The sequence below is a fragment of the Protomyctophum bolini genome (genome assembly GCF_963924005.1).
Source record: "Protomyctophum bolini genome assembly, chromosome: 22".
Taxonomy (NCBI): domain Eukaryota; kingdom Metazoa; phylum Chordata; class Actinopteri; order Myctophiformes; family Myctophidae; genus Protomyctophum; species Protomyctophum bolini.
The window spans coordinates 34,650,999-34,664,152 of record NC_137883.1 but is presented as its reverse complement, the minus strand read 5'-3'; the positions used below and the strand labels follow the sequence as shown (position 1 = coordinate 34,664,152).

The window sequence follows — 13,154 nt, the reverse complement described above, 5'->3', positions numbered from 1 at the left end:
CGAACTGCCCACAGACAGCCCTCCTATGAGACACAGACTGAGTAGAGAAAAAAAAAGCGCAATTATTTTCATGATTATTAGTGAGGACCTATTATATGAAGATAGGTTGAAAAGTGGTGAAGTGGTCCTTTTAATAAACCTTTTAGAGGTTTTGGAGCATCATCCAGTGTACTGCAGACCTTACCTTTCTTCTTTACCATTCAAACCTCGGCCCCGCCCCCATGCAGCATCAGCTGGTTTTCTAGTGAGTGGATGTGGCGTGCTTTATTGTTCTCCTCAATGTCTTAGACTGAACATGGAAGGAATATGGATGACACTGAACTAATATAGCACTCTGCTGTTTGACATGCATTAGTTATAGTCAATGTTTGTTGACTAATATTTGCAGCATGCTTTATATTGTGAGTGACAATTCTAGATAATGTGTGGATTAGATCGTTCACTCAACACGCTGCGGTAGAATAGCCAATCTACAAGCTCGCAACACACATCACAGCCGCGGCATGAATGGGTCGCAATCTTAGAGTATATATGAATAGAGAAGACACCCGAGTTCTCCTTCCATCCACTTGCATTAAGTTGCTCAAAAGCGCATCAGGCGATTTCACTCCTCCTTCCGTGTAGGAACAGAGTGCATTCTGGGATGGATTTGCCTCAAACACATGAACGCGCTGCCGTTGACTATCATTGTGCCGTTTGTGCGCGTTCACGTATTAAACATTCGTTCACGTGTCATGGCCTCAAACACATGAACGTTGCGCAATGATAGTCAACGGAGCAGCGCTGGCTCGAGCTGCAATGACAAATTCGACCACTATGTCCATTTCGCCTCAGGGTTTCATCTGGGTGCCTTCTCTATTCATATATACTCTAAGGTCGCAATGTGTTGCGACCATTTGCATGGCGACCCATTGGTGTGGTTGTACTGGGGCCATGGGATTGAACCAGTTGGGTCGACATGCAACATGACATGTCACACCGCTATAGGACGAACACTAAAACCGTCTCGTCGTCTCGACCCTTTGGTGTGGTCGCGGGGCTTTTATAGATCAGGTATTTTTGGCGTGCCGCGCCGCGCCGCCAGGCCAGTGCGTATAACGAAGTATAAATGCGGCTTCTCTTTGTTGTTGTTGTTATATACACTCAGAACATGCAAGCGTGTCACATCTCTGCACCTCCCTTCTTCTCCCAAAGCTTTAAGCGTGAAGACAATGCCATGATGATGGTGTTGATGATGCTCTGCTGCGGCTGCTATAGGCTGAGGGGGTGAGGAGGAGGAGGAGTCACACAGTGGCCTGCTGCTGCTATAGGCTGAGGGGGTGAGGGGGAGGAGTCACACAGATGCTGGCCAGGTGTGATGAAGGTCAGAGAGGAGAAGGAGGAGGAGGAGGAGGAGGGGTGTGTGGGTTGGGGGGGAAACGCAAACAGAGAGAGGATGTTAACCTGAGGACAGAAAGACAGAAGATATGGTACAATGTGGGATGGATAAAGACGTATAGGGAAATTACATATAACAGGCATTTTCTGACATATACAGGCAAGTTTCACTGTTTTTTTAACCAATCAGAATGTTGCATCCCTCCAGGGTATGGGACTGTATAGCTCCGCTACACGTGTTTGTTTACATGTCACAGAGAGACGGGCAGCAAAGCTTGTGGTTTATTTCTAACCTATAATGTTTTCAGTTGCAGACTTTTATGGACTTTTTATATGAAAATATACACAAAAACAAATCCCATTGTTTTGGCATCCATTGTATTTGTTGGGTATGTCATATGATGACCACGGCACGGATATGGTCTAAAAGTGTGAAAAGCGTATTTTTCATTTGACTAGGTCTTCAATGGCTCTGCAGGTGCTATTTTGTGATAGGTACAGTATAAAGGTAGCTCTCCACCAAACAAACAAGAGTACTATACTGACGGCAGTCGAATGAAGTCAGGAGATCAATCGGTTGGATTGGAGAACTGTACCTATGATTGAATCCCAAATGGTGTCTGTGGAGAGACAGTGGAGCTGCTGCAGATCGACTTGCAAAGAAAATAAATGCGAGGCATTCCACTCCGTCTTTGAGAAAAATACATGTTTATTTTGAGCAAGGCAACAATATATAATGACCAACGATGCGCGTCGACGCCTGGTTATTATTCTAAGTGTGCAGACGACTATAAGACGAGAGAGAGAGACCTTGAGGACCAGTTATAAGAAGTGTTCCTTTAAAGGAGAATTCCATACTAAAAGGCTTTCTTACCTTTCTTTGTAGTTGTTACGTCCCCACCAAAGAGGTCCAGGTGTTATTTTGTGCAAAAGCTCCTGATTGACTATTTCCCCTACCATAAGCCCTAAATTAATTGCATTGAATGGAATGGGAATTGAATGGGGCTATGGTAGTGTTGTGCTAATTCACTTATTTCCATCGCTCAAATTTTTAATTTATTTGTATATATCCTCTCGTCATAATGTAAATAATATCCCAAGCGGCACACTTTACTACTTCTTTCGATGGAAATAAGCGAACTAGCACAACACCCCATAGCCCCATTCAATTCCCATTCAATGCAATGCAATTCATTGAGGGCTTATGGTAGGGAAAATAGCCAATAAGGAGTTTTTGCACAAAAAAAACACCAGGACCTCTTTGGTGGGGACGTAACAACTACAAAGAAAGGTAAGAAAGATAAGAAAGCATTCTAGCATGGAATTCTCCTTTAACTCTTGCTAGTCACACAAGCAGGTGTCAAATCACACTTCATCACATGTGAGAGGTTTCACACCTCCGCTGTAGTGGAGTAATCACGTGCATTTACTGCAAGTATATAATTACTTTAGCACAATTTTAAGGTACTTTTACTTTACAATTATTTGAAACTACCTTTTGTTGCACTATACTTTGTTTTAGTAAACTTTGGCTATTTGAAAATAACAGATCTACGTACGTATACACGCTTGTACATCTGCTATTTTCAAAAGATTTTTTATAAAGTGTACACATAATTATACCTTGTCAAAAGTGACATTATAATGAGTACTTTTACTTTTGGGACTATACAGGACTTTTATACGGCATAGTTTCACTGATTTTTTAAATATGAATGTGAGTGTACATTCCAGAGACTATACTTTGTTATTCCACGGGGAAATTCTATTCTCATCGCAGGCTACGAGAGAATGAGTCATATATGCTTTTATTGGGAATATTATTCTTCCGGTTTGAGGGAAAGGAAGTTCCAGATTGAGGATTCCGGCCTGATAACTATACAAAACAATGACTACAACATGACGTAACGATATCCTGATGACTACAAAACAATGACTACAACATGACGTAACGATATCCTGATGACTACAAAACAATACTACAACATGACGTAACGATATCCTGATGACTACAAAACAATGACTACAACATGACGTAACGATATCCTGATGACTACAAAACAATACTACAACATGACGTAACGATATCCTGATGACTACAAAACAATTACTACAACATGACGTAACGATATCCTGATGACTACAAAACAATACTACAACATGACGTAACGATATCCTGATGACTACAAAACAATGACTACAACATGACGTAACGATATCGTCCTGACGACTACAAAACAATGACTACAACATGACGTAACGATATCCTGATGACTACAAAACAATGACTACAAGTACAACATGATGTAACGATATCGTCCTGATGACTACAAAACAATGACTACAACTTGACGTAACGGTATCATCCTGACGACTACAAAACAATGACTACAAGTACAACATGACGTAACGATATCATCCTGATGACTACAAAACAATGACTACAACATGACGTAACGGTATCATCCTGACGACTACAACATGACGTAACGATATCACCCGCTCCCGAACCGGACCATAAACACGAAAGCAATGCTGCCCTTGTGGCTAATTTAGACTTGACATTATTTTCAGAGCCTCCGATTCACTTTTAAACTTTTAATTAGCCTGTCGCTAAGTCCCACCCAAGCCCGTTGTTGGCCAATACCACATTAGCAACGGTTACTAGGTTAGGAAACTCGGTCAAGCTTGCAATGCTGGTCAAAATGGTTAAGCAGTGTCAATACATATATTTGCTGTACAGCATGTGTGGGTTTGTTTTCTTACCTTATGAGCAAATTAGTCCATTCCATGAATTATTTCGCTCCGTTGTGCAGTTTAATAGTAGGCCTATCTATAAAAATAGGCTCTCATTGACTTCCATTGTAACGGGGAAACAGCTCTCAAAATCAGTCAGTTAGCACATAAGCGAACACAACAAAAGCTGATTCTGACAGTTTATGACATCAGGAAAACTCATGCCATCTTATTTTCGTCTTTTGATAGATTTATAAAGTAACTACGGTATATTGGTTGGAGATAAAGCGGTTCTGGTGTTCCTCGTTTGTAAACAAGTCGCTTTTGTTTACAAATTTGTTTACATCCAACGTTCTGGATGGTAAGTCTGGGACCGAGGCTACTTCAGACCAATCAGATCGTTTTGTAGGCAAACAGGAACTTCCTTCCACACAAACTTGACAGGGTTGCCAAGTCTGCTTATTTCCTGCTACTTTTGGCTTAAGGCTAATAATTAGTACTGTAATACATTACCAAAACATTAATTATCATAGATATAGGCCTACATAGTATTTATAATGATAAATGCATACAATATTTTTATTAGGATTATATATGGTCATATTATTGTGTTTGTTTTGGCTTGTTTTTCCTTATTTGGCTTTAAGAGTTGGCTTGTTTTTGGAGGTGGGTTGGGTTATATCTCTTACACAATGTGGCAACACCGAAGTCAAAACAAAAACATTACAAAGTCAATGAGAACCATTTTTATTTCTAATATGTAGGCTACTATTAAACTGCACAACGGAGCGAAATAATTCATGGAATGGACTAGTTTGCTCATAAGGTAAGAAAACAAACCCACACATGCTGTACGTCAAATATATTTATTGACACTGCTTAACCATTTTGATCAGCATTGCAAGCTTGACCGAGTTTCCTAACCTAGTAACCGTTGCTATTCTAATGTGGTATTGGCCAACAACGGGCTTGGGTGGGACTTAGCGACAGGCTAATTGACCACTTGAACTATTTATGGGGCAGCCACTGCTCCAAATGGGATGGATGGGTGAAGGCAGAGGACACATACCAACTGGTCTCTGTCGGGTACTGGGAACCACCTCATATGTCTGAAACCTTTACTTTTCAGGATTTAAATTCAAAAATCAAGCTTGTGACTGTAGTATAGGTTCAAGTAGGGCATTCATTTATTAAAAAACAGCAAAAGAAAGTTAAAAGATGGAGATAAGAAATGTCTGCACGACAACAACAAACTAAAATGGTTGCTCAACTGACTCGTGCTGATGTGCGTGACGCGCTGCGGTGTGTTTAACTGGAACATGCTATATCGCTAAAGGAACATTATTGTTTGTATATTAAATTCAAAGATTAAAGATTCAAAGAGATGTATTGGTCACAGTAGACGACAGAGAAGTATAGCTTCAGGCTACAAAACCTAGTTACAAAACGGCGTTCTCAAACATAACATAACACTGAGATTGTAGGCTATAGAAGTGGAACCACCTGTAAACAGGACCACATGGTTAGCTTTGTACTTGAATCGCAGCTAGGCCCACTACAAACAATGTTGGTGTGACATTCTCCATGCACAAACTGTGCTACCAACAAACGGCTATAGGCCCTATACCAACAAACTAATACTGGACATAAAGTATATATAATCCATGTTAAAAAAACATTTAGCAGCATGGTGTAGTGTTCAGATAAGAAGGGTGAATGAACAATGACATAATGAGTCGACAGACTATAGCTGCTACTGTATACAGTAAGTCCCTGTAAACAACTGTAACAAGACTCCATGTTAGCAGCAAGGGGACACACAACCTCTGAGTTCTACAGCAACCCTTGGAAAGAACAAGAAGCTACAGGCTTCTCCCCGATGGCTTGCCGTATACAGTACCAGCGGTTCCCATACTTTTTCATGTCAAGGACCCCCAAAATGACACTAATTAGCCCACGGACCCCCATTTGAAAGGATATGCCATGCAGGGACCCCCATGAGGGAGGATTTGTATGTCTCTAGCAGTGATTCTCAGCCCGTTTAACTTCAAGGACCCCCAGTTTGACCTGCATTAGTCTACGGACCCCCATGTAATGGCATTTATATCTATTTATATTGTAAAATCAATGTTATTTTAACTCGGTGTACAAATGGAGCCACATGGACCCGTCAGGGTCCATTTAGGTCTGAGTTACAGACCCATAAGGGTCCATTTAGGTCTGTAACTCTCTGAGTTACAGACCCATAAGGGTCCATTTAGGTCTGTAACTCTCTGAGTTACAGACCCATAAGGGTCCATTTGGGTCTGTAACTCTCTGAGTTACAGACCCATAAGGGTCCATTTAGGTCTGTAACTCTCTGCGTTACAGACCCATAAGGGTCCATTTGGTTACAAACTTTCATTTTGGGAACCACTGGCTTATACCGTACGTATACAGGCGTGGCATTTGGTCATTATTCGGGCAAGGCCACTTTGGTGTTTTTGAGGGCATGAAGGCCTATGCCGGGGCAGGAAGGCTATATGCAATAAAACAATACTAGTCCATTGAAATAATTAATAGAATTTAAGGGTTCAGGATGGTTTTTAATTTAATATATTAGACTATCTGCAGTGAAATAAATAAATTATGGTATTTACAATCTCATCCACGCAGGGAAGCTGCAAGTATACCCTCACTAAAAACAACATGCCACGCGTCCTAAACTCTTCTCCCTTCTCGCTTCTCTGTATCACGTGAGCAACTTCTCACTAATAAACAGCCCCCTCTCTCCCACACGCCTGCTCTGTTTGCTAATGTTTTAGGATATCAATGGAAATATAAGCTGCAGGCAGGACTGCACCGGACTGTGTTGCAAAAGTATGTGCGAGTGAATAACTTGTAGGACTGCTAAACAGTATCAGAGTTTAGAGTAGGACTAGCGACACACATTGATCTCGCCACAAACTATGGAACTATAGCCTACGGGCTATAGTTCCACACATTGCTCCTATGGCTGGAACTATCCCATTGAGACAAAGCAGGTGCCTATGGGCTATAGTTCCAGACATTGCTCCTATGGCTGGAACTATCCCATTGAGACAAAGCGGGTGCCTATGGGCTATAGTTCCACACATTGCTCCTATGGCTGGAACTATCCCATTGAGACAAAGCGGGTGCCTATGGGCTATAGTTCCACACATTGCTCCTATGGCTGGAACTATCCCATTGAGACAAAGCGGGTGCCTATGGGCTATAGTTCCAAACATTGCTCCTATGGCTGGAACTATCCCATTGAGACAAAGCGGGTGCCTATGGGCTATAGTTCCAAACATTGCTCCTATGGCTGGAACTATCCCATTGAGACAAAGCGGGTGCCTATGGGCTATAGTTCCAGACATTGCTCCTATGGCTGGAACTATCCCATTGAGACAAAGCGGGTGCCTATGGGCTATAGTTCCAAACATTGCTCCTATATGGCTGGAACTATCCCATTGAGACAAAGCAGGTGCCTATGGGCTATAGTTCCACACATTGCTCCTATGGCTGGAACTATCCCATTGAGACAAAGCAGGTGCCTATGGGCTATAGTTCCAAACATTGCTCCTATGGCTGGAACTATCCCATTGAGACAAAGCAGGTGCCTATGGGCTATAGTTCCAAACATTGCTCCTATGGCTGGAACTATCCCATTGAGACAAAGCAGGTGCCTATGGGCTATAGTTCCAAACATTGCTCCTATGGCTGGAACTATCCCATTGAGACAAAGCAGGTGCCTATGGGCTATAGTTCCAAACATTGCTCCTATGGCTGGAACTATCCCATTGAGACAAAGCAGGTGCCTATGGGCTATAGTTCCACACATTGCTCCTATGGCTGGAACTATCCCATTGAGACAAAGCGGGTGCCTATGGGCTATAGTTCCAAACATTGCTCCTATGGCTGGAACTATCCCATTGAGACAAAGCAGGTGCCTATGGGCTATAGTTCCAAACATTGCTCCTATGGCTGGAACTATCCCATTGAGACAAAGCAGGTGCCTATGGGCTATAGTTCCACACATTGCTCCTATGGCTGGAACTATCCCATTGAGACAAAGCAGGTGCCTATGGGCTATAGTTCCAAACATTGCTCCTATGGCTGGAACTATCCCATTGAGACAAAGCAGGTGCCTATGGGCTATAGTTCCACACATTGCTCCTATGGCTGGAACTATCCCATTGAGATAGAATGAGCACTTCTGCATTTCGTTGTTACAATGGGAGTCAACGCTAGTGTCGCCACGCTCTTACGATCTTACTCTGAACGGTATAGGCTACTGTCGAGTAGAGTTCTCAAACTCTGCCCGAACCCGACCAGGCCCGACCCGACCCGACATTTTAGGGCCGGGCCGGGCCTAAAATGTATGCTAATCAGTAGGGCCGGGCCGGGCCTAGGGCCTGATCAGTTAGAGCCCAGTTAGGGCCGGGCCTTAATTTTCGGGCCCGATGAGAACTCTACTGTTCGAGGCTACTGACTTTCGAATGGAAGTAGTTAACACTTAACACCACAGCAGCATGAAGTGTAACAAGTGTCATGCTTTATCATGGTGTCGTTCCACAGTAACAGTTTTTGTATCGACTTGTGTTTTAGTTTGAAATGTACCCATTCTGCATACTGGGAATACAATATTTTCAATCAATCAATCAATCAGCTAAAAGGGGGAGGGGCCTCCACATGCATGCGTTCGTCAGAAAGAGCAGATCTGCATGCGTCGAGTTGCGACACATTCTTAACTTGTAAATCTGTGACGTAAAGATGGTGACGTATTTTGGGTCACAGCCCCCTTGCAAGCCGCTGTGTGTGTGTGTGCGTGGAGTGCCGCATAACTGGACTAAATATGGGAGAAATTGCCAAAAATGTATTGATTATTATAAAGTGGAGATAACCCTGAGTGATTTTTTTAAGCAAGTAGGAAAGACTTTGCTCTGAGTTTGCATACAGGTCGCATACATACAGGCGAGGTATAAGCATAATAGCATAACTATATAATCCATTATTAGTACGTTTATAATGCCTTATACAATTATAGACGTGGCTTTCATAGAAAGTGTTACTGTCCTCATGGCTAATATACAGTAGGAACTCTGAGAGCGTCAGCAAGTATTCTAGATTAGAGGACAACATTCAGTCACCCCTGAAACATGCAGTGGTGGAAGAAGTACTCACATTTTGTACTCGAGTACAAGTAATCAGTAATACAATGTAGGAGTAGCCTATAAGTAAAAGCTGGGTAATCAAACTGTATTTGTGTAAAAGTACAAAGATATTGACATCAAAATGTACTTAAAGTATAGGCGCACCAAAAGTAGAAGTATACAGTATGCAGAATGTCGGATTTCACAAGTTCCAAATGTACAGGCCTACAAATGTTTTGAAAATAGCAGATCTATACAACGCATCATCGTGAATAACTAAAGTTTTCAAATAATTGTAGTGGAGTGAAGTAGGCCGCCACTCTCCAGATGTAGATCTTCTATTTTAGAAAGAGTGTGAAAATGTGTCGCAAAATCTTTTGCGAGCAAACCTCTTTGCTTCTGGTGGGGGTCCCTGGAACAACATATTTTAAGATGGGGGTCCGCGGCCAAATACAGATAATTCTGGGGGTCCTTGACGTGAACAACGTTGATCATTCACCACTGACATATACTGTAGAAACATATAGTTTTCCAGAAAGCTTTCAGGAGTTTATAAGACATTTCTTTAGCATCTGATCTCAGGTCAATAAATACAGTAAATGTACTTAGTTACTTAACACCACAGGCCACCAAAGACTCAGTTTTATTTATTTAGTTTAGTAGCCTCTACCTATGGTGCCTGGAGGCTGTGTCTTTATTTAGTTTAGTAGCCTCTACCTATGGTGCCTGGAGGCCGTGTCTGTCAGCTGTTGTGCCTCATGTCCTCATGTCCCCTGCCTTTTCAGCCCCAAAAAAACAAACTTGAAAACAATCGGAAAAGGCCGATCCGCATCCAGGCCTACAACACATTCCGTTAACTTCCAACTGTACCGTGCTGTGCAGGGGCTTGTACTGTATATATAGGTCCAACTGTACCGTGCTGTGCAGGGGCTTGTACTGTATATATAGGTCCACGCGACACTGCCAAGTCCGCCGTGCATACTGTACATACAACAAAAATATTAACCCATTCTGACCTGAGATCAGATTCATACGAGGTTTCCACTGGACACACACTGGTCTGATTAACCCATTCTGACCTGAGATCAGATTCTAAAAATGTCAGTCGTTCTTCGAATTAAAAAAAAATAGCAGACCTACAAGCTCATAGCGCGCCACTCGGTGGCGCGATATGAGCTTGTAGGTCTGCTATTTTTCAATAGCTAAAGCATAACATGATGCCAACACCAAAATGGGTGCCCGGTCAGAATGGGTTAAACCGAGTGGCCAGAGTGGTTATTATATTTAAATCGTCTCTGTCGGGTGCAAACCTAATGTCCAAAACTTACTAATACTTACTTTTCAATATTCAAATTAAATTAAAAAAAAAACAGCAAAAGTGACAAATCCACAAGTTCAAAGAAAGGCAGGAGGTTGAATCTGCCCGACAACAACAAAAATATTAAACATACCTATAGTGGTCTTCACAGGAATTCCAAATAATTAGAACCAGTTACAAATAATCCATATACTCCTTCACATGAGAGACAGAGAGAGAGACAGAGAGAGAGAGAGAGTGACCAAACTGACCATGCAGTCACCAACACCAACCCCACTGTCACACACACACACACACACACACACACACACACACACACACACACACACAGCCGCCAGGCCACAGGCTGAGCTGGGCAAGCATGCTGCAATCCAGACAGGAATAGTCACACACACACACACACACACACACACACACACACACACACACACACAGAGAGAGAGAGATAAGCGGTGCAGCTGGGTTGACAGTTGATTCCTCTATAAATATCCGTGTTGGGGGGTGGAGGGGGGGAGGGGTGGAGAGCTCCAGGTTTCTCACACCTCTTGAGGAAAGTAAAGCAGGAGAGGTGAGAATGAAAGAAAAAGACAAAACGACAACATACCGTCGGGTCAAATAATGTTAAGAACGCTATATTAAAGCCACCAGATCATTATTTTAATGATGTTTGGGAGACGAGACAAAACTTTCCTGGGGGTTTTATGTGGGTCTGTGATGTCATGGACAACTGGTCGACTTATACTGCTGGATTACTACAATTCCCATAATGCTTTGCTGCACTGCACTCACCCCCAACTTGTATGCGGAGAGGGAGACAGACGACATGATGTAGTCCAGGAAGGAAGTGAGCCCTGCATGACATCACACTTGACACTTTGAAATACTAGAAAATATCTAAAAATGTATTTTGGCGGGCTTTGATGCCGTTGCAATGACTTGATTTATTTTACACTTTGCTGACAATAGCTGATCTACAAGCTCACAGAGCTGAGATTGTGTATAGATCGGCATGAAGCCGAGTGTAAAATGACTTGTGTTTCATTTATACTGGATCTCTTGTCCACTATAGTCCCTTCCCAACGCTTTAGTCTAGTTTTTATTTGTCGACGAAATTGTCAATATATTTAGTTTTAGTCGTATAGTTTTAGTCGTCGTGGCTTATAGTTTTCGTTTAGTTTTTTTTAATAATCAGTGAAAAAAGGTCCTCAGAGCTGGGCCCGGGGACCCCCAGGGGTCCTCGGAGCTGGGCCCGGGGACCCCCAGGGGTCCTCGGAGCTGGGCCCGGGGACCCCCAGGGGTCCTCGGAGCTGGGCCCGGGGACCCCCAGGGGTCCTCGGAGCTGGGCCCGGGGACCCCCAGGGGTCCTCAGAGTTGGGCCCGCGGGGACCCCCAGGGGTCCCCGAGAGAGGGTTTCAAGGTTCCAGTGCACTCACACACTGCCTGACGGCTCCCATAATGTGACAGATGCTTCATTTATTGCAGCTTTGCGGCACACAAAGCCTGTGATTGTTTGGAGCCTCAAAATGAGGATACGTTTTTATCACCCCGGGCCTTTGCTTGTTGTTGTGGGGTGTGTGTGGTGGCCATTAGGTGTCAACGTGTTGTTGTTGTGGGGTGTGTGTGGCGGCCATTAGGTGTCAATGTGTCCTAATTGACATGACAATGTGGTTTCAACTTTTCTCATATCAAGGACCATTATTTATTCATTATTTGAGACCACCATTTTGATGAGATTTTAGTCCGTTACCCAAAACATAAAGGATATGTTGGTGTTGTTTTTGATGTGGTATACTATAGTAGAGGGCTGAACAAAGTGGACCCCCTGGGGTCCTTGAAGGAGGGGGTCCCCAGCTAAATGATAGTTTGGAACCAAATGGACCCTTATGGGTCTGTAACTCTGAGAGAGTGTACACATGGAACCAAATGGACCCTATAACTGGTCCATTTGGTTCCATGTGTACACTCTTAGAGTTAAATTACCATTGATTTTACAATATAAATTGGGGTCCCAGAGATAGAAATAACATTAACCCATTCTGACCGGGCACCCATTTTGGTGTTGGCATCATGTTATGCTTTAGCTATTGAAAAATAGCAGATCTACAAGCTCATAGCGCGCCACCGAGTGGCGCGCTACGAGCTTGTAGGTCTGCTATTTTTGAAAAATTCGAAGAACGACTGACATTTTTAGAATCTGATCTCAGGTCAGAATGGGTTCATCAGACCAGTGTGTGTCCAGTGGAAACCTCGTATGAATCTGATCTCAGGTCAGAATGGGTTAAATGGGTGCTCTAGCACCCCCTAGTGTCTATATGTGCATGCCACTGTGTCAATGTGTTGGTCCTAATTGACCGGGACATGCACACATCAAAGGGTATTATGGTATTATGGTTCAAGAAATGTACATGCCCCTCCTTTCCATGCCATACCGCTGAACCGGAAGGCAGCGTTCAGTCTCCTGAACTTGAGTTGGGTCAGCCTCCTCCAGACCGTCCCATAGCAACAGCTAGAGAGAGAAAACAGCCTGCAGTCTCTGACCTGCTTCTTGTCAGCTGTCGAAATCCACT

At 43.1% G+C, this 13,154-nt stretch overlaps 1 protein-coding gene across 2 annotated transcripts in view; it reads right to left on the bottom strand.

Moving 5' to 3' along the window:
• The window catches only part of myo18b (myosin XVIIIB), a 70,207-nt gene extending 59,354 nt beyond the window's left edge, over positions 1–10,853 (bottom strand). For both annotated transcript variants that reach the window (XM_080756259.1, XM_080756260.1), the window contains exons 1-2: positions 10,721–10,853; positions 1,182–1,443 (exon numbers count right to left, since the gene is read on the bottom strand). In XM_080756259.1, the coding sequence (XP_080612385.1) occupies positions 1,182–1,218 (37 nt within the window). In that variant the 5' untranslated portion in view covers positions 1,219–1,443; positions 10,721–10,853. The remainder of the gene's footprint in view (positions 1–1,181; positions 1,444–10,720) is intronic.
• Positions 10,854–13,154: the final 2,301 nt, after the last annotated feature.